Source organism: Pipistrellus kuhlii, unplaced genomic scaffold, assembly GCF_014108245.1.
Source record: "Pipistrellus kuhlii isolate mPipKuh1 unplaced genomic scaffold, mPipKuh1.p scaffold_m20_p_7, whole genome shotgun sequence".
Taxonomy (NCBI): Eukaryota; Metazoa; Chordata; class Mammalia; order Chiroptera; family Vespertilionidae; genus Pipistrellus; species Pipistrellus kuhlii.
The window spans coordinates 55998709-56023152 of record NW_023425573.1 but is presented as its reverse complement, the minus strand read 5'-3'; the positions used below and the strand labels follow the sequence as shown (position 1 = coordinate 56023152).

General features: G+C 47.4%; 1 protein-coding gene across 3 annotated transcripts in view; it reads left to right on the top strand.

The window, feature by feature from the left end:
• KIF5C (kinesin family member 5C) overlaps positions 1 to 24444 on the top strand; it is a 150465-nt gene that overhangs the window by 107229 nt on the left and 18792 nt on the right. For all 3 annotated transcript variants that reach the window (XM_036421238.2, XM_036421239.2, XM_036421237.2), the window contains exons 15-24: positions 1326 to 1472; positions 8156 to 8344; positions 11729 to 11846; positions 14114 to 14190; positions 15089 to 15198; positions 17318 to 17419; positions 17657 to 17717; positions 20863 to 20934; positions 22223 to 22327; positions 23876 to 24092. In XM_036421238.2, the coding sequence (XP_036277131.1) occupies positions 1326 to 1472; positions 8156 to 8344; positions 11729 to 11846; positions 14114 to 14190; positions 15089 to 15198; positions 17318 to 17419; positions 17657 to 17717; positions 20863 to 20934; positions 22223 to 22327; positions 23876 to 24092 (1198 nt within the window). The remainder of the gene's footprint in view (positions 1 to 1325; positions 1473 to 8155; positions 8345 to 11728; positions 11847 to 14113; positions 14191 to 15088; positions 15199 to 17317; positions 17420 to 17656; positions 17718 to 20862; positions 20935 to 22222; positions 22328 to 23875; positions 24093 to 24444) is intronic.

The window sequence follows — 24444 nt, the reverse complement described above, 5'->3', positions numbered from 1 at the left end:
GCCCAATGGTCTGGTATTGTGAGATTGTGCCCAGACTGCTCTGTGGAAAGGATCCAGTCCTCCTGGGCAAGGAGGAGCAGCAGATGGTAAAGGGAAGCTCTAGGCTACTGACCGTAAAGCAGATGGAAAAGGCTCCTTGTTCCATACATTCAACTGCAGGAGGTGGACTCTTTAAATGGCCTCCCAAGATGGGATCTACTGCCCCTGCAGATTTTAAAACACAGTGATACCCCTGGTGGTAATACCAAAACAAAGACAAAAACAAGGAAAGACAGACTGGCAGTCACTTAGGGAAGGAGGAGACTTCCATTTCCTCTGCTTGTTTTCTTCTACTGGGCCCTTAACTATTATAGTCCTCGGTATGTGCTTCTCAAAACAATGGAACATTTTTCACAATACGGTTCTTACTTTCTGTCAAACTGAAGTATTACTGGACTCATTTAGAGTACTATTTTTAGTAAGATCATTAAAAAGTGCTCTAATAAAATAGCTGCATGTGGAAGAATTGAATAAATGTCTTTGTATTAGCCTCCAGAGCTCCATAATTTAGGGGAATTATTTTTTTGTTATTGGCTGAGTTAATACCAAGACACCAAAAGATGACTATTGTTTTGATGCTGAGAGTTTTAGTTAGTTAGTTAGTTACTTGATTAGTTAGTTCAAAATACATATCTCTTGGTAGCACACATGAAAGATGGAAAAGTATGGGTTTGTTAATGTTTGGAAATAAAATGGAGCTTCTGTTATATATTAAGAAGGCCGATCTTGTTGAATTTGATTACTTTTGAAAGGAGGCGAAGAATGTTCAGATCAGCTTCACTGTGAAGATGAAAATTTCTCTAAGTTGTTTTCTAAACTCATTAATGCCCCTCTGGGCCTTCCAGCCTGGAGTCAGATGGGAATGTGGAAGTGGTCCAGGGAGCAGGTTTGTTTGGACATGGAGGGGGGCGGGGGGAGTGCCTGCAGGTATGTTTAGACCCTTGAGGATGTGAACTGACACAGAACATCTGGTAGGTAGGAAGATGTGAGTGCACGTTCTGAACCTCAGGGTTCCTTTGGGCTCTATTTATTTATAATAACTTATTTCACTAACCTGGAGATTGTCATCTGATATGTAGATATAACATAGCAGGGTAAGCCGGCTTTCTCTTCCTGTCAAAGAATTCAGTGGTATTCTATTGTTTGACTTAAAGGAACCCTTATATGGAATCACATAAAATGGTAACAGAACTCCACCTTACGTCATGTTTTTACTCATTGTGGTGGCTGAGTGTGTAAAATCGATGGGCAAGCCTTCTAATTTGTTGCGGAAATGCGTTTTTCAGACCACACTGACAACCACACAGCGAGAGCTGAGCCAGCTGCAAGAGTTTAGCAACCACCAGAAGAAGAGAGCCACAGAGATCCTGAACTTGCTGCTGAAGGACCTGGGGGAGATAGGCGGCATCATCGGCACCAACGACGTGAAGACCGTAAGTCAGCCCTCACCCTCTACCTGCTCTCCAACAGCGCGATCCCAGCAAGGGGGTCTGTGCTCGATTCTCCGGGAATCCGGTGCGGAGTGCAGTGCTTTGCATCTGCCACGTGCTTTGCAGTATTCGAGTAAGAATGATCAAAGGGCTGACGACTGACTAAGTGAATGATTGCTTGAGTAAGGAGGAGAAAAATAATTACCTTCAGATATAGGAAATGTCTTCAAGTATTGGTTGAACTAATGTGAATTGGTTTATTCCCCACACTTATTATACATGGTAGTGTCACAGAAATTGGGAATTAGATAGGTTAACCAACAGTTCTGGTCTCAGAATTGTGTTTCTCCTTTTCTATGAGAAACCAACAGAGCGAAAATTACCCCACCCATCAGCATGAATTAGGGGAGCTTTTAGCTGAGAGTAACGGGATTCTAACGGTGGCTTGAAAAGCAAAGCCACATTTACTGATTCACCGTATGAGACTAGAATCTTGCTATTCAGGGTATGATTTGTGTCACCTTGGAGCTTGTTGGGAATATAGACGCTCAGGCCTACCTCACACCCACTGAATCAGACTCTGCCTTTTAACAAGATTCCTCAGGCCATTCTTTAGCTTATTAAATTTTAGAAGCAAGTTCTGGTTTGGTGCAGTGCTTCTACATTGTCAGATAGCCAGGACTTTTCTCTGTTTTCTTTGTGTCTTCCTTAGCCTGTTCCTTTTTCGTGTCTGTAGGTTTTTGTCTCATAGTAGCAGGGTAGCAGCTAGAGCACCAGTCCGCATATCCTCCCACGACCACGTCCAAGGTGGCTGGGCTGAAACCCAGCCAACTTTCATCCAGGAGGGAACTGTCTCCCAAAAGTCCCCTTGACATCCCCCGTGCCTTACTGGCCAGAAATGGGGTGCATGTCCACCCCAAACTTCAAGGGAAGCTAGGAAAGTAGAGCATTATGGGGTTAAACTAACCATCAGTAATCCCCTGGGTTGTGCACATTGGTGCCATTGAAGGCGAGGAGTAAGGGAAGTGGGAAGGATAGGGGTGGTAAGCGTAGTCCATGAGCTAGGAATAGGGGGTGGGGAGAGAATAAACAAAGTTATCTGTCAAGAAAAATTAACAGCTTGCCACACACAATATGGAGATGCCATTGAAAAATAAGATAGACATATTTTAAAAATCGCTTTATTGAGATATAATTGATGTAAAGTTAGTCATACTTAATGTGTACAATTTGCGAAGTTTTAACATATATACATATATATATATATATATATGTATATGTATATGTATGTATATATATACATACACTTAAGAAGCCACAGTAAGATAAGGAACATATCGACCACTGTTTCTGGTCTCGTTTTGTTTCATTAATCTGACTTTTATGCCAATAACACACTTTTGATGGCAGTAGCTTTATAAGAATACAGTACCTTGTACAGAGAAGCCACTGATAAATGTGTATGTTTGTCAAGCCAGGAAATGGTGTTGTATTGCTCAGCTCCCAACCTCACAAGCCTCTAAAACAAAATCTTTGAATTTAGCCATTTGACATTTAAAAGGCTGAATTCTGCTTTGTGGGAACTCTCAGCTTTTTAGTTGGGATTGTACTAGAAAAGGGTCCCCAAATAATATTGTTTATAGACATTTCTGAAAACATAGAAAGCCCTTCTTGGATGATGTCACAGCTCTGGGTTTAGAAAATATGAGATTTAGAAAATATTAAATTTAGAATGTAAACCTATCATTCTTTCATTGAACCTCTATTGTAATTGAATATTTCATGAACTTTATGAATGAATCTAATTTTAACTAGAATTCTCAGGTACTATAGGGTGAACCCTATTAAGTTCCAGTTTGGTGATTTTACATTTGAGGATTGAGAAGAATTTTTAGAAGCATACATTGTCGTTGAGCTATAAACTTTTGATGTTTGGGTGATTGAATGGCCCTGGAATTATGAAGATGGAGTTGATTTATGGCAAGTTGGAGCCTGCTGCTGACAACGATAAAGGGAGATGGGTTTTTTTTTTTTGTTTGTTTGTTTTTTAAATATATTTTTATTGATTTTTGTACAGAGGGGAAGGGAAAGAGATAGAAAGTTAGAAACATCAATGGAGAGAGTCATCAATCAGCTGCTTCTTGCACACCTCCTACTGGGAATATGCCCGCAACCAAGGTACATGCCCTTGACCGGAATCGAACCCGGGACCCCTTCAGTTCCCAAGCAGACGCTCTATCCATTGAGCCAAATCGGTCCCAGCAAGGGAGATGTTTTTATGCTAAGTTCTAAAATAGAGCTGATGAGAAATGCTAATGAAATCAAGGAATGTCTTGGTGCTTCAGCATTTAAAAAAAGAGTCCTTACCTCTGGGAATCTGAAGTCTGAGATTATTTTAAAATAACTTTACTGGATGTTTTAAAGATATTTTTGGATTCCAGACATTGGATGCCCTGGTTAATTTCATTGATAACTCTCATTTGTAGAGCATCATACTCTTAATCATTTCATTCTTTTTCTTGTAATTCTGAATTAATTATTAGGACAGTGAGAGCTAAAGGGAGGAGTGATGTGACTTTAGACAAGCCACTTTGCTTCTCTGGAAGATGACAAGGTGAGCCAGATTATCTCAAAGGTTGTCAACTCAGAAATTACATGATGTATTCAAATATTGATTAGATATATCATTTTGCCCTTTAGCTTTTTTGAGATACAATGGACACATAACATTGTATAATTTAAGGTGTACAGTATCTTGATTTGATGCATTGTATGTTGTAAAAATAATTACAATTATAGTATTAGCTCCCACCTACATTTTATCACAGTTAGCATTTCTTTTTCCTGGTGAGGACATTTAAGATCTACCTCTTAGCAGCACTCAATTATATGACTCAGTATTACTAGCTATAATATTGGTCCCTGTTATGCTAATATTAGCTCTCCAAACTTGTTAATGTTATAACTGGAAATTTGTACCCTTTGTCCAATAACTCCCCCATGTACTTACCCCCAACCCCTGGTAAACACTGTTCCTCTGAGTTTGACATTCTTAGATTTTTTCTATCTATCACATATATGTGATATCATATAGTATTTGTCTTTCTCTGTATGATTTATTTTACTTGAGGGGTGAATTTTTAAAGTCCATCCATTTTATTGTATTAAATGGCAGGCCTTCCTTTTTTTTCTCGTGTCTGAATAACTTACCTTTGTGTAAACCGCCCCCCCCACCTCCCACCACGCACGCACACACACACACACACACACACACACACACACCTGTGTCCGTTTATCTGTTGACAGACACTTAGGTTGTTTCTATATTTTGGCTATTGTATGCAATGCAGCCAAGAATGTGGGAATACAGATATCCCTATGAGGTTCTGATTTTACTTCCTTTGTTTATAGACCCAGAAGTAGGGTGGCTGGATTATATGACAGTTCTACTTCTAAGGACTTTCATTTTTGAGGAACCTCCATACTGTTTTCCATAGTGGCTGCACCAATTTATAGTCCAGCCAACAGTGCATAAAGGTTCTTTTTTCTCCACAGCCTTGCCAACATTTGTTATCTCTCATCTTTTTTATGACAGCCATCCTAACAGGTGTGAGGTGATACCTTGTGGTTTTGATTTGCATTTCCCTGATGATTAGTGATGTTGAGCATCTTTTCATGTACCAGTTGGCCATCTGTATGTCTTTGGGAAAATGTTTGTTTAGATCCTCTGTCCATTTTTTAAATTAGATTGTTTGGGATTTGCTATTGAGTTGTATGAGTCCTTTATATATTTTGGATATCATGTATGTGACCTGCACATATTTTCTTCCATTCCTTATCATGTATGTGACTTGCACATATTTTCTCCCATTCCATAGGTTGCATTTTAATTTTGTTGTGCAGAAGCTTTTTAGTTTGATTAGGTCCTACTTATTACAGACACTTTCCTTATTGTTAGGACTACTCAGTTAATATAGTTATTTTGATCTAAGAAAATGAGCAAATCTAGGAAACCTTTTTCAGTGATCTTGTATTTTTGTTCCTAAAGTTCTTTCCATTCCCACGAGGTCCCTCCTGGTAGTACTGGTGTGAGGGAAAGGATGGCTGTGGGTATCTCCTCGTGTCAGTTCCAGAATACATCAGTCAGGCACCATATGGACACGGAAGGACACTTATATCTCCAGCTCTATCTGTTCTTGAAACAGAGTTCAGGCAATATTTTATTTAGTCAACAAAAGGATGAGACCAGCTCATGACAAGATGAGCCTGGTGTGGACTTCATCAGGTTTATTCACGAACTGCCTCTTTTTCTCATGTACCAACTGTGTCACTGGGTTTTCCCTAAAACAAAGATTTCTAGGAATCCAACCACAAACGAATAGGATGGAAGTAGAGTACGTGAAATGGATGGATTAGCTGCCTGACCCACACTGACTTCTTTCATCCTCCTTTGACTTTATGTCCTAGAAGCTGAACAGTCACCTTCCTTACCTTTCCTTGGCCTGGAAATGGCACCTGGCACAGCAACCCAGGCTCCTGGGCCGGTGGTGGGTGTTCGGGTGGTGGGTGTGTGGGTGACTCGTCCTCTGTAGGCAGAGTAGAGGAGAAGGCAGCCTTTCCCCTGGATTAGTCATTTGTACTAGATCACACAGTCTAGTGTCTACGGTTGGAGTCACTGTAGGACTCGGGAGAGTTATAAATAACATCTCAGCAGCAAACTTGGACTCTTCTTTTTGAAATAACAGTGCATTAGAATTACTTAAAACTAAGAATTCATGCGAATATGAATTCTTAAAGGTTGAGGAATCTTATAGTTAAAGTCATTTGTTTGAAACTGTTCCCCGCCCCCCCATCAGACATGGACTCAAATATCTTTTTAGATCTCCTAGGACAAGGGTAGGTAGGACAAGGGTGGGCTTCAGTGCTCTGGTTCTGGTTTGGGAGAAGAAACATCCAACTATTGTTTTGGAGGAAGCCCCTTATTGTATATACATTTCTTATCTTCCCAGTTCCCAGGGGATCTGGGCACAAGTAGAAAGTGTCCTTGTCTAAGGACAGACCAGGACAGAGGAGGGTTCGTCTCCTCCCAGGATGCCCTGCCTGTTGGTCCAGCGATGTTTACCCATCAGGCACTGGTGCAGATGGTGAATTCCACATAGAAGATATGGATGTTCCTGTCTCTTTCTCCTGAAACTGACAATATGCAGGACATATTCTCAGGCTAGAGAATGAGTTTCTTTTCTCTGCTCCACATTTTACCAGTCTTCAAAGGTAGAAGAACAAAAAAATTTTTAAGATTGCAGGCGTCTCTTACTCATTTTTTCCATGCTATAGGATGATAAAGGGAATGTGTAAGGAGTGGTGTTGGTAGACCTATTGTTGGCAGTCAGAAATATAACGGGCTTACGCAAGAACCTCCATTAATTTAAAATGGAGCCCAGAGTTGATACTTGTAGGTTTTCTTGCTGTTGATATAGATCTTAAGTTGTGTTGAGTGACACTGATGTCACTAATACTGTTGGGGAATTCTTAGGGGAAGGTTCACACCAAGTTACAGGAGCTCAGCCTGCTGTCCAGTTTGTGTCCTATCTGCTACCAATTTTCAGGGCTGATGCACAGTTCCTTTTCTCTCTCTTCAATGTTTACTGAAACAAGAGTCATATGTTGAACAAATGAAAACATCAGTAACAAAAGTGGGTCGATAGAGTATACTGTGGAACATCAAAAACATCAAGAATCATGGTCTTAAAAGGAGCTGAAGCCTCTATTCGCGGGCTGGTTCTGGACTGAGGTGCTAGAATGCCCTCTGGTGGTTAAACAAAATATGCACACAGTCACTTTGCTCATTTGGTCAACTTCCCTTCAAGAGCATGTTTGCGTCTCAGCAAGTGGGTTTCTGTCCCCAGTACCTTGTGTCAATTTTTGTTTGCAGGAGATCTCTGAAACTTAGAAACCAAACATGAGCTCATGCAGGCATGCTGGCTGTCAGATGCTTCTGTCTTAAAAGAGCACTTAGACTGTTATTCTCAGGTGATCTTAATAAGGTCGATTCAGGTCTGCCTGGAAGGGACAGGCAGGTAGAGACAAGGAGACGTGGATTTGGTAATGACACCTTCTTGTTCATTAGCTTTTGTTGTTGTTTAATTGAGGACTACCTAGAAAATCCTTTTTAGTTTTCAGTCCTTAGCTGTAGAAACATATTCAAGCCTTTAGACTACTCCTCTCGCTGAATAGCAAACTCTAGAGAACATAATTGAAATTCTGGTTGGAGTTCCTATAGGGGCTCAGAGTCACCCTTAGAAGCACTGGGCCTCTGGTGGTCTAGGAATATAAGATATAAGATGTTAAATGGAACACATCTTGAAAGCTACCTCTTGTTTTAATTTTTAGTGTATTTTTCTTTTGATATTATCTCTTCCACCCTAATAATGAATTAGAAAGGAAAGCCTGGTTAATTGAGGATTACATTTAGTAGAGGTTTTCAGTTAAAAGTTTCACCCGAGGTTTCCGAGATCTTGAGGTTGAACATAGAGTGCTTTTTAGGACCATTTTTCAGCTTGTGGTCCTATAAGTAGGGATTCTTAACCAGGAACCCACTGACTTCTTGAGGGCCCGTGGACGAATTTCAGGGGCCCCACGGACCTCTGGGAGTTTCAGGCAGTAGCTGTGTCCCCTCCTGTGCCCAGCTGGCAGATGTGAATGGCGTCATTGAGGAGGAGTTCACCATGGCCCGTCTGTACATCAGCAAGATGAAGTCAGAGGTCAAGTCCCTGGTGAACCGCAGCAAGCAGCTCGAGAGCGCCCAGATGGACTCCAACAGGAAGATGAATGCCAGTGAGCGGGAGCTGGCCGCCTGCCAGCTGCTCATCTCCCAGGTAGGCCACGCCTCCCCTCTCCCCTTCACACCTCTCCCCTTCACACCGTGCTCTGAAACCGCTTCCTCCTGCTCCAGTTGGGCTGATGGTGCGTGAGGGGGATTTGGATGAGCTTTGCGTTGTGTAGTAGTTGTCCATGGCCTCCCCAGGCAGTGGCTGTCCAGGCTTATTTAACCTAGGCAAGATTTTGTTGTGAGTTACTCAAATTACCTCCAGTTCCTTTTTAAAGGATATGCCTATATATCTCTAGCTAGCTCTCTGTGGATAATAAATAGGCAGGTAGGTTGGTAGATAGATAGATGTATAATAAATGGGTGAGATTGGAATCTAAATCTCCTGTCAGTTAAGGCAGTATTCCTTCATCGTTTACTCTCTATCACAGAACCAATGTGATGGGTGAGAACAGACACTACAGCTACCACCCCTGTGTGTTAGTGGCATTTTATTCAGTGTTGACAGTGGGCCAAATGCTGTGCTAAGCAATTTATATGCCTGTCCCACTTGATCTTTAAAAAAAATCAAGGGTTTTATTTTTGTTTCTGTTTTTCCGATGAGGAAACTGAGACTTAAGAATGATTAAACGTGGTGTCCAAAGTCATGGCGCCCGTGAAAGGCAGAGCTGGGACTCCCCACAGTGTGAACCCGAAGCCGGGGAGGGGCCTCCAGGCCCCGGCACATTCCACTCCGCAGGGAGTGGGGCTGCTCTGTTCCCACTGGAGTGGCGTTTTCATTTCGGCAAGGCGGTCTCAGAAAACGGCCTGGTTTCTGGCCTACCGCTGCCACCAGGGCTTGGTGTGGGGATTCTGTGGCCGCTGGAATGGTCTGGTGTGTGCTGCCCCTGTCTGATGCCAGGCATGAAGTCTGCGGGAGTGGTTTGGGGAAAACAGATGCACATCAGCATGAGTGATGCCTCCGATGACCCCAAGAGACAGACAGACAGACACATTCCTTGTCCTGCTGTGCTTTTTAATGTGATAATAACACGTCATCATAGAACCATCTCCAGCCTCCTTGTTTGCCACCACCATCCTCTAACAGACGCAATTAAAACATCAAGGTTCTATTTTACAACCCACATAATGAGCAGCAAGGCATTGAGAAGATTATTCCATGCTAGTGTGTGACGGTGAAATTTATCTACGTTGTTGAAAAAAGTATGATTTGGTCAGTCCTTCTGGAAAGCACTTGGGGAATATAAAGCCATGAAAAATGTAAGTGTACTTTGGTCCAATAATCTCACGTATGGTATTTTTCATTGGTAATAAAAAATGGAAAATTTATATTTTATATAGCATTATCATTTCGTGATTAAAACTATTAAGGCCTTATATGGAAGTTGTTGAATGCACTATTTCTTAAGGTAAAATACCCAAATATTTATTGATAGACTAATTACTTAATGTTATCTGGGAGAATGTTATGTAGCTCTCACCAAAAAATTATTAAGCCTAGCCATTTGAAAAGTATAATTACATGAAGGTAGTGAAAATAAAAATGCTGATTAGTTCTTGTGTTGTGCTTTGCAGCTTTGTAAAATATGTGTTCATATAGATAAAACCAGGAATAAAAGGCGGAAACGGTTGATAAGTTAGAGTGGTTTATGGGTGGAATTTATCTGGACTTGCTTTACTGTTTACTTTTTATAATTTTTAAGCATTAGGACACAGTGTCTCCCCGCCCTCGCGCTCCCCCCTCCCCACCACCAGTATGCTTCCCAGGTCCTCTGTGACACTGATGGCATGTGCTTTGGGGAGCCCTGAGCCTGTTATTAGAGGTCAAAACCAGAGTCCAAATAGAGGCCCCCGCAGCCTGCAGCCCACTGTCTTCTCTTCCCACCTGGAGGTGCCAGCCTCCACGTCTGAGTCCCTCCTGCACTCTGTGTGTGGGGGGAGCTCTGTCACTGCATCTGTGATCCATTTAAGTAAATTCTGCGAATAGCAGCACTGGGCGGTGGGGCTGTTGGAGGAGAGTGGATCTGCTTCCCCGACAGAAGGGGATGTGGCCCAGGTGGGCAGGCCCCCTTACCCGTGACCTCTGCTCACTGGAATGGGGCGCAGCAGCTCAGGGCCTCAGGGGTGTGCTGTAAAGTTTGGAGCCCACGACCAGGGTCCAGGTACGCAGGTCTTAGAGAATACCAGCTTTGGGAATATGAGAAGGGAGTCAAGAATATTAGGGCCTTGGCTGGTGTGGCTCAATGATTGAGCATCGACCCATGAACCAGGAGGCCATGGTTCGATTCCCAGTCAGGGCACATGCCTGGATTGTAAGCTCCATCCTCAGTAGGGGATGTGCAGGAGGCAGCCAGTCAGTGATTATCTCTTATCATTGATGTTTCTCTCTCTCTCTCCCTCTCCTTTCCTCTCTCTGAAATTAATAAAAACATATTGAAAAAGGGATATTAGGATGTTTGGGGTTAAAGAATCCCTGTGTCAGGCAGGATTTCCTTCATTAGCAATAGTTTTCCATTAGGTGCTGTTTTGTACTCTGCTACAATTTACACAGAGCTGAAGATTCCATCATTATTTCCTGGGTTTCAAATGTAAGAGAAACCTTGGTTGTCTGGTTTTCGACATGATCCAGGGAATCTGACAAGATATTGCCAGCTAAAATGCTGTTATCTTCCTTGTTTACACTCATCCTCTTCACCAAAAGCTATACTTATAAATTCACTGTTCCAACTGAGTCCTTCCCCCAGCGGTCATTTTGTTAGATCCGAGCTCAGTCTCCTGGGTCTTCCTGCCTAAATGGGATCCCTATAGACCTGGGGGTGTGGGGTGGGTTGGGGGGAGTCTGCCCATTTCCATCTGCCTAGAAGTGACAGTGAACTCCCATTCATGCATTCATCCCACTAATAGTTACTAAGCATGTACTCTGCCCTCATGAGCTAACAAGTAAGAAAGTGGATAAGTCATGTAGAAATTCAGGGCCATAAGAAAATGATGGGGTCTGCCTGATAAGGTCCATGTCTGGGAGGGATGGGGGAGAGCTTACCAAGGAGGAAAATGTAAAATGTAAAGTCCATGAGACAGGAATTGGTGAATCTGAGAGACAGAAAAAGAAAAGACATAATATTTGATTTGTAGAGATGTAATCCACAGGTGTGGGTTCAAAGAATGAAGCCCTTAGCCCCAGACCCTTCCCCACCCCTTTCTCTCCAGCGTTCTATTCTTTGCGAGGAGAAAACCAGCCTGGGTGTTGGTGTCTCACCACTGTGGATGGGAGGAGGGGCGTGGCCCTGAGGGGTGTCTGTGGGAAGCGGAGAAGCACAGGGGAAAACAGAGGACCCTGCCAGTTTTTCCATGGCATTTTCCCATTGGACAGTCCCAGGCAAGTGGGGCGACCACTTCTAGGCGTTCATTCTTTTTATCTATTTGCTGTTTCAAGCACGAGGCCAAGATCAAATCCCTGACGGACTACATGCAGAACATGGAACAGAAGAGGAGGCAGCTGGAAGAGTCCCAAGACTCGCTCAATGAGGAGCTGGCCAAGCTCCGAGCCCAAGGTAAATGAGCGACCACTTTGCAGGTGTCAAACTCTCAGCCTAAGCAGGCACTGTCTGCATTGCTGAACCCAGGATGTCCACTTTTGCTCAATTAAAGCATTTCCAGGTCTACTGATGACAGTGGCATCATGGGGGAGGGGGGATAATCTAGAATACTGCCTTCACACTCTATCTGCTCCACTGCCCACTTTCCCTGAGCCCACCCTGCTGCCCACGTCAGAATCCCCTCTTCCCTACTCCTGCTTCAGTCTATCAAAGGCCTGTCCATTCCACCTGCTCATCTCCATCTTCACTGTCACTGCCTTAACCTAAGAATTGCGAGGAGGTCTATTTACCGAGGGTCCTGCCCCATTCTGCTCCAGGCCAGCCACAGGCTGTAGCCCCGGGGACTGCTCTAAAGTCAAATCTGTCTTGTGCCCAACCCCAGGCTCTGACATTGTTGCTCTTGAGGTCAAGTGTGAACTTCCGCCAGTGGCTCGCTGTGTCCTCCGTCCTGGGACAGCCCCTCCCTTTGTCAGGCAGCCTCCTGGTGCCTTCACTGAGGGAAGTACCATCGCAGAGGAAGCGTTCCGTAATCTGAGTAAACAGAAGGAAGTTGAGAGGAGGCTGACTAGACGTGCAGAGATCAGACAGGCTTAAAATATACGCACCGAGATGAAACCGAGCACCCGTATTATGGTCACAATGAAAATTGTTAGAGGCCTTTTGGAAACCATTTTGAAAAACATATTAATAATCATAGCATTTTTCTTACTTTGGGTTCTTTTTTTTATTTATTTTTTATTGATTTTGTACAGAGAGGAAGGGAGAGAGATAGAGAGTCAGAAACATCGATGAGGGAGAGTCATCGATCAGCTGCCTCTTGCACACCCCCCAATGGGGATATGCCCGCAACCAAGGTACATGCCCTTGACTGGAATCGAACCTGGGACCCTTCAGTCCCCAAGCTGACGCTCTATCCATTGAGCCAAACCGGTTTCGGCTTACTTTGGGTTCTTAAATCTCAAATACTCATTACAGATTTACTCATATTAGTGAAAAAAAGGAAGTCACCTAAATGTCCAACATTAACTGTGGTATCTTGTTCAGCAGAACATTATTTTCACATTGGAGATGAAGTAGGCCAAGGCTGCTCAATGCCTACAATGTAGGCATTACTTAGATTAAAAATCATAAAGTGTATCTTATTTTTACTGTGGTTATAGCATTTAGAAATCAATGGATGCTTGTGTTTCAAGGCCTACACACTAATGTTTGAAATGAAAATGGCTTTGATTGCAAAAAAAGGATTGGTGATAAAACTATCCTTTTTAAATTTCCTTTATTATTATGTAGTTGTTTGTTCAGTAGGTACATTTTGTTTCAAAAGCCAAGGCAGATTTTAAAAAGAAAGAGAATATACCCACCCCCTCAGTGACCTTGTCATATTTTCTTTATGTGATAACGGATGAACGTTAGGAATAGAGTGCTCCACCCGAGAGCTGGCACTGAAGAGAACGTTTCCCGCCCACAAAGGGCTTCTGCGGTGGAAAGGGCTGCCCGAGTGGAAATAAAATAGAAGCAAGAAAACCTGAAATGAGGGAAACAGACCAGAGAGGCAGCTTGATGGCCTGAGTGCTGCTGTCTTAAATCACTTGCTCCCCCGACCCAACTCCGGCTGCCCATTGCACCCTGTGCTCAAGGGCCACTGACCCAGGGAGGCTGGGCCTGCCCTCCCCTCCTCCCGCCCCAAATAGAAGCCCTTCCCACACAGGGGGCCTTCCTATTGAATTTGGAGAGTATTTTATATTTCTCATTTCTTTGTACTTATCCTTACATTGTTTTCTACCCCAGAACCTTAGCGAGTAGGCAGCGTGCCCATGGGAGGTAAATTGGATCTGGGCAGCGGCATTGGTATAGATGCCGTTCAGCTTGGCAGAGTGCTATGTGATCGACGCAGCCTGTTTATAACCACAAAGCACGTGTTTGCCTGGGGGGAGGGGGGTCACTCACTAGGCCAAGTGGGGGCCAGTGCTCAGAGGCCCGCTCCAAATGAGCACCTGGCCCTGTACGACCCGCCTCCCCACCCAGGACAGAGGCAATGTCCCAAGGCCTTGCTTCGGCCAGAAGTCCTACCCTGACAGGCGTTCCTCTGTGCCGGGCTTATAATTAGTGATATAGCTGATGTTCCTACCATTGCTGTTCTTCTGGTTTTGTTTTTTAATTTTTATAATTGGGTGTGAGACCTTCCAGTTAAGTCTGAAACCGTCATTTAAAAATTAAAACAGAAAAAATGCACGAAGTCAGCTTCCAGGACAAGGAGAAGGAACATCTGACGCGGCTGCAGGATGCTGAGGAGATGAAGGTGAGCATGCGCCTGGCCTGGGCCGTCTTGTCCTAGGGAGACTGTCTCCTTCAGAGATGTCATGGCGGGGGAGGGGGGGCTGGGGGAGGGGGGAGTCCAGCAACCCTGAGATGTCTGTAGATAGTTAGGTTGTATCCATACATTATTCTCTCCCATTCCAGATGAAGGAGGAGAGAGTAGCCGTTGCCTGGGCCACGGTGCCAGGTTAACCCCTGAAGAAAAATGCTTATCCTTCCTTAGAACAGAAGAACCCCCCCCCCACACACACACCTCCACACCTTTTTAAAGAAACACCCCGAATTTGAATTTCCATCTTAAACATAGTGATCTTTATTTTTGGTCACATTTTAAACAGTAAAGAAACATGCGGGAAATATGATTAGCAAATAAGGTTTTTGGTGACTAAGATGAGATATGAGAACATATATAATTTTGGTTAGTTTTAGGCAATCCATGAGCCCCATTGGGATAAGCCCATAGTGAAAGCAATGGTCCAAGGCAGGACCCTGCTCCACAAACAGCACGCCCTGCTCACCAACGGCCCCTCCTGATTCTACATCGCTTTGCAGGAAAGGTCTCCTTTGAGCATCACCACTAACTGGTGCAGCGGGCGAGGAAGTGTAGCTCACACAGGGGTCATCCGGGCAGTAGGAGGTCTGTGCCCGCCCTCTGACTGACCTGGCTGGAGACGTCATGTAGCTCGGGGGAGCTGGACTAAGATCCCCTCGGTTTTGTAACAGATCCTTGGGTTTTGTTGTCTCAGTAAAGCACGGCGGGTTCTGGGGCCCAGCTTTGAGGTCTGATGGCGAGGGCCCGGGGGAGGGGCGGAAGGATCCAGGACTCGTCTCGGTGCGGGCTGAGAGCCAGCCCGATGACACACTCTCGGCCCGGCTTGCAGAAGGCGCTGGAGCAGCAGATGGAGAGCCACCGGGAGGCTCACCAGAAGCAGCTGTCCAGACTTCGCGATGAAATTGAGGAGAAGCAGAAAATCATTGATGAGATTCGGGAGTGAGTTGGCACGGGGCTCGGGGACCTGGGGTGGGCCTGGTGCGTGGGCCAGCCTGGAAGGACGTGGCTGTCGGCCAGATCCTCTGCTTTTCTGACCTGCGGGCTCTGTGCCTGCTCTGGGCCACAGCGGCTAGACGTGCGGCTCCCCAGGTCTGCTCCCCCATCTGGAGCTGAGCTTCAGGGGGTGCTGGTGGGGCAGGTGGCAGGCGAATCCCCCCGGAACAGGGTCATATTGGTGACTCATGCAGGCAGACACATGTCCCAGTAGGTGGGGAATCTATGAAAGTACACAAAAAAACAAAAACAAAAAAAAACCCTAAATTGGTCTCAGGAGTTAAGTTAAAAAATACTCCAGGCCCTGGACAGTGGCTCATGCGGTTGGAGCACCGTCCTGTGTACCGGTTGCTGGTTTGATTCCTGATCAGGACACGTACCTGGGATTCAGGTTTGATCCCCAGTCGGGGCACGTATGAAAGGCAACCAATCGATGTTCTCTCTCACATTGATGTTTCTCTCTTTCTCCCACCTGTCTCCTCTCTCTCAGATCAATAACCATATCCTTGGGTGAGGATTAAAAAACACTCCAGCGAAGGCAGCTCAGCTGCCTCCTCATCCAGCACCCGCAGGCACACAGCACAACTCCAAGGCCCCCAACTGCACACGCACACCTCTCGGCCCTGGTGCCGGTGTCTGAGCTGTGTTTCCCTGGCACCCACCAGGATGGCATCCTGGCAGCTTGTCTTGGTGATGCCTCTCACAGCCATTCTCCTGTGACGGCCAGCCATTGAGGAGCCCTGCTCCCTCCTGTCCTCTCCCTCTTCTCTTAACGTCCACCTCACCTTACAGGTCGCCATGTTCGTGGGGCCTTCAGGATCCTCTCCTGGGGGTTCTTAACGTTTTTTGCACAGTGAGCTCCTTGCTAATTTTTGAACTCTATAGATTAATATTTTTATATGCCCCCAATAAAAAGCAAAGAAAACCAACTCCGTTGAAATACAGTCCCCTCCACTGCCAGCTCCCGGCCCCCGGATGTAGACAGAGGTTCCGTCCCCTCCCGTTTCTGTAAATGAAGAGCCGTGTCTATGTGGGAAGCTCAGGGAAATGATGAACTCAGGGTCATGCTGTTAAGTAGGAATCAACCTGGAGTTAGAGTTTAATTCTCCAGACCACTGATCCAGATCTCCTCTCAGTGTGCCCGAGCTGCCCACACACACATTTTGCATTTGAAGAGAGGAGAGAGGCAGCACAAGCAAGTGTCAGCGATGTGATGGGCTGCACACCTCCACCTGAGGAGAGTTCTAATGGGCTGCACACCTGGGAGAGCAGGTAGCGGGACTGCGCTGGGCCACGGCCAGGCCAGCATGCATGCCGTCCTTTTCCAGGCGCCTCATGTTCATCATCCTGGTTACACACCCTCACACTGCTCAGCGAAGAGAAAGAGGAAAGCGAGAAAGAGGGAGGGTTGGGACGTTTCCTGGGCCTGCTCCTCTGGGTCTTCCTCAGAGGGCGTAGGATCTGCCCAGTGCAGACTGAGGGCCACATGGAAGGGTTTGCCAGTGCCGGCTGCTGTCAGTGTCGGCCAGATGCCCCAACAGATGGCGAGTTTCTTTTTTGCAGAGATCCAAGACTCGATTTGTTCCCTCCCTCTGTCCCCCTCCAAGAGGACCTCTCACAGTGGAACTGTCACAGTGTGAGCCAGGAATTTGGATTTAGAAGATGCTTTCAGAACATGGGACCAGAGAGGAAGAAAAAGTTGAAATGGCCACATAAAGTCCCTGAGTGGTGCATGCTGTCTGTAGAATTCTGACAGGCGCTCTGTCTCTGTTTCAAAATATCGGCCCTTTCCCCGTCTCATTATTTTCCCCTTGAAGCTCTCGCCCAAGCCAACTATAAATATATCTTCAAGGCCGAGTGTTTCCTGCCTCAGGCGCTCCCAGAAATTCGTTTTCGCTTGGGCAGGGAGGGAGCTGGGAAATTGTTCTCCGTCCCTCAAAATCCTCCAGAATTGCCTCCGTTATTGCACAGGACTAATGGGGCTGGGAAAGAACCACGTTTTCAGCTGGAGGACTCGGGGTTTCAGATCGACGGAATACATATTGCTTTTTCCTCCCCATTTCAGTTTGAATCAGAAACTGCAACTGGAACAAGAGAAGCTCAGTTCTGACTATAACAAGCTGAAGATCGAGGACCGGGAGAGGGAGATGAAGCTGGAGAAGCTCCTGTGAGTGCGCCGTACTCGTTTCCTCTGTTTCCTCTCTCCCCAGCACAGCCCCGCGGAGTCTGCTTTTGTGATTCCGGTACTCACATATCCGGGCCAGGTCCGGCCAGTTTAGAGCAGACAATGGCTGTGTGTGAGTTGGTTCGTTTTGTTGACTTGTCTGCAGGTGCCAGTGGTGTCTACGGAGATCTCTGATGCCCCCTTGGTGGTTCGTGCTTTCTTTTCATTTTTGTTTTTTAGGTTGCTCAACGACAAAAGGGAACAAGCCAGGGAGGACCTCAAAGGGCTGGAGGAGACGGTGGTATGTCCACAAGTTTGCCAACTCATTTTCGGCTTAAAGACCAGATTAGTTTATGATGTGTTGACTTAATTTATTCTAGTTTTATCTGTGCATGCCTTTAGTGTATCGTTTTAGACATAAAATATGCTGTGGAAAAGTGAGAGTTGTAGAATTTATTCTCTGGCTCTTGACAGAATGATTAAACATCCATCCGTCCATCCGTTCTTAGTACTGTAACCCTGGGACCCCTGTGTAAGAATTGAACTACCGTATTTTTCGGACCATAAGACGCTCCGGACCATAAGACGCACCAGTTTTTAGAGAAGGGAAATGAAGAAAAAAAGATTCTGAAACAAATAGTGTCCTAAAATATTTTATGTGCATTAAAACCCAACATCACAGTCATAAACACATGTAATCAACCCTGTAAAGTAAACAGCAGCATTTAGAACCATTTTAGAGCCGGGCAAGCACAGAGACCACACAGAGCCGGGCAAGTAAAAAAACTTTTTTTTTAAAAGTATATGTGTAGGCTATATTTGGACCATAAGATGCAGGGACTTTTTCCCCCCACTTCTGGGGGGGAAAAAGTGCGTCTTATGGTCCGAAAAATACGGTAAGTTGCAAATCACTACCTGCAGCTTTATAGCTTCTGCACCCTGTGGCTTACATCCACTCAACCTTCAGCAGAGATCAGTGGAGCACCTACTAAGGGCTGGCATTAGGTGCTGGGCTGCATGATAAACAGTAGATACGACCCTGGCTCTCGTGAAGTGTACTTTCACCTGGAGGAGACAGACAGCACACAATAGGAAATAAAAGATGGACTCCACTGGACGGTGATAGGAAGCGTGGGGCACGGCTGTGGGAGGCTCCAGGAGGAGGCAGTGTTTGAGCAGGGACTTGAAGCAGTGGGCTGGGGGATGTCTGGACAGACAGCCTTCCAGGCAGAGGCAACAGAGAGAAGTGGCTGTGGTCAAATGGAAAAGGGGGCAGGAGGTGGCACCAAGAGGTCAAGGTCCAGTCACTCAAGGCCTGTCAGCTCCCTGAGTATTTGCGCCGGGCGGGGGATGGGACCTGTGACCAGGGTGGGACTCTGAAGCCCACTGCAGGGAAGATGCCAGAAAGGCTGCACTGGCACCCAGGCAGCCCTCTAGCTTTAATAGGACACTCTCTGGGCTTTGGGGCTGGACCCTCCTCCTGCCCCATCCATGGGCCTCCTGTTTCTACCATCACTGTCCACGGTGACAGGACGCTGAGCCCTGAGCTTTCACACAAGGGCAGTGGCCTGTGCGGGGGGCGGGGAAGATCTGAGGGGAGCAGTTTGGGGCCGGTGGGGAATGATGACGAATACGATGGAGGAAAAGCTGTTGCCAAGGCAGCTGACTGATAGTTGCCCAAGCACACAAGTGCGCAAGCATAACTTCTAAATGGCTTGAAGGTCTTTAGCTGCTCCCCGCAAACTGCTGAATTCACCGAAGACCAGCAGAGGAAACGTCACGGCACCCTGGGTTCAGTGTCACTGCACTTAAGCCCCTGGAGATGCTCTCCCGGCCCCGGCCGTCCCTTCTCATTTCCCATTGATGTGGTGGCGGTTCTCATGGAAAATACTTTCTGTGATTACAGTTCAGTCAGTAAAGTCCCTGTGGTGGGAGGGAGGGTGTGCCTGGCGGGGCTGTGGGCTCGCTCCTGGGGCAGGACTGGGGAGTCCGCCTGCCTGGGCCCTGCACCTGCCCGGCGGTGGCTAAGCCTGGGACAGGTAGTCACCAGGTCAGACCCGTTGGCTTCCTGCGGAAAGCAATTTGCTTCATCGGAGGAAGCAATTGACTTCAGGTGCTTCTTATTTCAACACAGAATGGCAAAGGCCTATATTAACGCAGAACCTTTATTCCAAGGAACTTAGTGTTTCCATGGCTTTTTAGCTGGTCTCCTTTTTTCTGTGAGCGTGAATGAGCTTCATCCCTTGACATTTTTGTCAAAGTAGATCAACTTAGACAAACAGAAGAATATAAATGAGAGTTTATCTTTCTTCTCCTCTTTTATGGGAAAGTATTTTGCAAGGAACTAATCACAATGCATGGAGACGTGAATGGAAGGAAGTATTTTCTGATCTTAACAAAGATCACCAGGTTCGACTCAGGCTCTTGTCTCAGCGATCAAAGTCCTAAGGGTTCATTTGTAGAAAATAATCCAAAATGCCCCTAAGAAGTTAGTTACACTGAAAATTATAAGAAGAACCAGCACAATGAAAGGAAACAATGAGAGCTTAATGAGGAAATGGCTGTCAAGTACAGGGCATCAATATATTAATACTAGCTACTGTCTTCGGTGAATTCAGCAGTTTGCAGGGAGCAGCTAAAGGCCTTCAAGCTGTTTAGAAGTTATGCTTGTGCACTTGTGTGCTTGGGCAACTATCATTCAGCTTCTGTGGCAACAGCTTTTCCTCCATCGTATTCGTCATTATTCCCCACCGCCCCGACCTACTGTGTGCTCAACACTGTTCTAAGTTTTAGAAAGATCATCTCATTTCATCTTGATCACAACAGCTATGAAGTGGCTACTGTTTTGTCCTCACAGTACAAATAAGAAAACTTGAGAAACTAAGGCACAGAGGGGTTAGATACGTTCCCCGGGATCACCTGGTAGACTTTCCTCATCCATACACTCAGAGATGCAAAGCCAACAGACCAGGGACAGGGGGAGGGGGAGGGTGGAGTGGGTGCAGAAACACGAAGATGGTCGGTAAGGGTGGGAGGATGAGTGGCTAACTTTTCATTTAACCTTGTTGACATTATATATAATGTGCACGTGAGAAATTAAGAAGGAAAAGGGAATGCATTCCGGTGACGTAGCCCCTAGGAATTTTGGTGAGAAAATTTTTGAATTTTTGTGGTTGAGGGAAAGAAAGGTTCCAGTTAGAACACAGCAAGTGAATTGGCGTTGCTCTAGTTTGCGGTTCACTGTGCGAGTTCCCGGTGTTTGCACCATGGGGTGCTGAGGAGATAACGTCAGGACAGTGGGGTGGGTGTGTGTGGCGGGCAAGTCAGAGGAGTGCAGGGACACTGTGGCCCGAGGACCGTGGGCTGGCAGAGCGGTGGCCTGGAGCCGGTGTGCTGCATGTCAGTGCATCCCCCACTCACATGGCTTCTTCCAACTTTTCTTCTAGTCTCGGGAGTTGCAGACACTGCATAACCTCCGCAAACTCTTCGTCCAGGACCTGACTGCCCGAGTTAAAAAGGTGAGTTCTGCTTTGTGTGAACAGGACCCAGAAGAAAATATGCTGGGAGGATCCTTTTCAGATGAAATAGCATTGCTTAAACTGGGGCTGCTTATGCTTAAACATTCACCACGTCATGGCAGTGAGGGTTATTAAAAGAAAGTGCTAGAGGCAGAAACCACTGGGGAACGCTTTGCCATCTGATTTTTCCTCCTTGGTAGCAGGAAGTTGTAATCCTTTCCCTGGCCTTCATTTCAAGCGAGCGCCTGTTCATCTGGCTGCGGTGGAAAGCCATGTGCAGGCTGCAGGGACAGCGCAGAGGCCTCGGACGCCTGCTGGGCAGTGCCAGACGCCCGGAGGTGGCAGAGGCCCCTGGGGGCTGGTCAGAGTGTCTAAAGCACCGTAACACCCGGTGGCTCATGTGCTCCTCACAGCAGCCACGTACGTGGTGCTTAGTGCTCTGAGTTGCAGATGTGGAGGTAGGCTCAGAGGTTAAATGCCTCACCCAAGATCGCGCAGCTGGGGAGAGCCAGAGCAGAGCTGGAATGCATGACTGTGTGCCTTCTGAGTCTGAGCTTCGGCCTTCGTGCCACACACACTGATCTCGGGGAGTTGCCACATGGAGAACCCCAAGAGCAACTGGAAGAGGCTTAAGCAGGGAGGAGAGTGGAAGCAGTAATGGGGGTGTTCTTTAAGATGTTTAAAAGCGATGGACAAGGGGCCATATCCAGAGGCCTCATAGGATGGAAGGAAGCTATACTTCAGAAAGTGTGTGCATGCATGTACCTGTGCAGGCACATGTGTGCATGTATGTGTGCATGCATGTCTCTGTGAAGGAGCCAAGGGAAAGAAGCGGAATACATAGAGAAGAAGAGGTCATTGGTAGAGTCTGAATTCTTAGCATAGATGGATGTGTTAAGGGGAAGGGACACATTCTCCCAGAGGGAAATGGAGAAGCCACAGTGGAGACATTTGCAGGAAGTAGTAACAGTAGAAAGCGATGCTCTGACAGCTTTGATCTCGGTTCATATATCTATAATACAGAGAATTAATCCGTGTCTTTCAATAGCAGATTTGAAGTTTTTTTTCCAGACCTCTAAAAAATAACACTTTGACACCAACCAAGGAACTGATTTGGGAGGCTGTTGAGTCTAAACTTTAAGAACCTTTGCTGGTTTTCATTTTCAGAACAGCCTTCAGGGACTGGGAGTTCTTAAAGGGAGGTTTAGGAAGCCTGGCCTGCACCACGCTGGGCAGAGGGTGGGCAGTGCCAGGCACGTCTTGCTGATCCTTGGTGGTGTTGATGCAGAGTGTGGAACTGGACAGCGACGACGGCGGGGGCAGCGCTGCCCAGAAGCAGAAAATCTCCTTCCTGGAGAACAACCTGGAGCAGCTCACGAAGGTCCACAAACAGGTAGGAGAGCTATGCTGGTCCCTCTGCGGCCCCCTGGGGGAGCCCGCTGCGTGGGGCCACACTGCAGCTGAAGAGCCAGAAGGCTGTGAAATCCTCCCGTCCTCCATGGCTTCCCTTCTGTCTAAGATACTATATCTCACTAAAGCCAATGTGAGGAGCGGAGTTCGAACTCTCTGGGTGTGGGGAGTGGGATGTTCAGTCCTGTCTTTTCCTGCCACCTGCAGCCCCAACCTTGGTCCCCCTCGGGCTTTGGTGTCTCCCGGGGTGCCCTAAGCTCCACAGAAGGCACCACAGGCACCCCCAGCTGGCCCGGGCCATTGCTTTCACAGGCCAGGTGGCGGGCTGGCCCAGGCGGGGAGCTGGGAGCAGCACTGGCCCCTCTGCCCAGTTGCTGTCGCTTGGGCACCCTCTTCTGGTCCTTGCGACAACCTGGGTCCGTTTGGAGTTGCCAAAGCAATGGTGATTTAGGGCTTAGCTGCCTCCTCTCTGTCGAATGCTGGAATGTTCCTGCAGGTTATGGCCATGAGGAGGTTATGGTCATGAGGAGGTTGTGGCCATGAGGAGGTTATGGTCATGAGGAGGTTGTGGCCATGAAGAGGTTATGGCCATGAGGAGGTTGTGGCCATGAGGAGGTTGTGGTCATGAGGAAGTTATGGTCATGAGGAGGTTGTGGCCATGAGGAGATTATGGCCATGAGGAGGTGGTGGCCATGAGGAGGTTGTGGCCATGAGGAGATTATGGTCATGAGGAGGTTGTGGTCATGAGGAGGTTGTGGCCATGAGGAGATTATGGTCATGAGGAGGTTGTGGCCATGAGGAGGTTATGGCCATGAGGAGGTTATGGCCATGAGGAGGTTGTGGCCATGAGGAGGTGGTGGCCATGAGGAGGTTGTGACCATGAGGAGGTTGTGACCATGAGGAGGTTGTGGTCATGAGGAGGTTATGGTCATGAGGAGGTTGTGGCCATGAGGAGATTATGGCCATGAGGAGGTGGTGGCCATGAGGAGGTTGTGGCCATGAGGCGGTTATGGCCATGAGGAGGTTGTGGCCATGAGGAGGTTGTGGCCGTGAGGAGGTTGTGGCCATGAGGAGGTGGTGACCATGAGGAGGTGGTGGCCATGAGGAGGTTGTGGCCATGAGGAGGTTATGGTCATGAGGAGGTTGTGGCCATGAGGAGGTGATGGCCATGAGGAGGTTATGGCCATGAGGAGGTGGTGACCATGAGGAGGTTATGGCCATGAGGAGGTTGTGACCATGAGGAGGTTGTGGCCATGAGGAGGTTGTGGCCATGAGGAGGTGGTGGCCATGAGGAGGTGGTGGCCATGAGGAGGTTATGGTCATGAGGAGGTTATGGTCATGAGGAGGTTATGGCCATGAGGAGGTTATGGTCATGAGGAGATTGTGATGTGGACTTGCCGTCCGGCAGGGGTGGTCGCTCAGCTGCTGAGTCTGCTTCTAGCTGCTCCCGTCACAGTCCTTGTCCCCCGAGGTGGGTGCTTCCCTTGCTGGCCTGGTAGCCCCCTGGTGACTGCCCCTCCCTCCACCCCAGCTGGTCCGGGACAACGCGGACCTGCGCTGTGAGCTGCCCAAGCTGGAGAAGCGGCTGCGGGCCACGGCCGAGCGCGTCAAGGCCCTGGAGAGCGCGCTGAAGGAGGCCAAGGAGAACGCCATGCGGGACCGCAAGCGCTACCAGCAGGAGGTGGACCGCATCAAGGAGGCTGTGCGCGCCAAGAACATGGCCCGGAGGGCCCACTCGGCCCAGATTGGTACGTGCCTCTCCCAGTCCCACGCTGCTGCGCCTCCCGGCACCTGCGCCCAGCCTGGAGGAGGGGATGTCCTCACACTGAGATCCCAGCAGACATTGTGGTCTTCAGAACGGCTGAGCTGAGAGGCCCCAGGCCTGGACTATAGGCAGACGTGTCGGGCTGTAAAAGGACACGCTGTCAGATACACCAGAATGCACAGCTATTTCTCAGTGAGGCCTGAAGGCCCCTGTCCTGGTGGAACCACGAGGAGTAAGGAGCCTGGGGCCTCAGCGGAGCTGCTTGCAGATGCAGGTCCTGGCTCCCAGGCCTGGCGACAGTGAGCTCCTGATTCTAAACACCAGGCCTGGGGTGG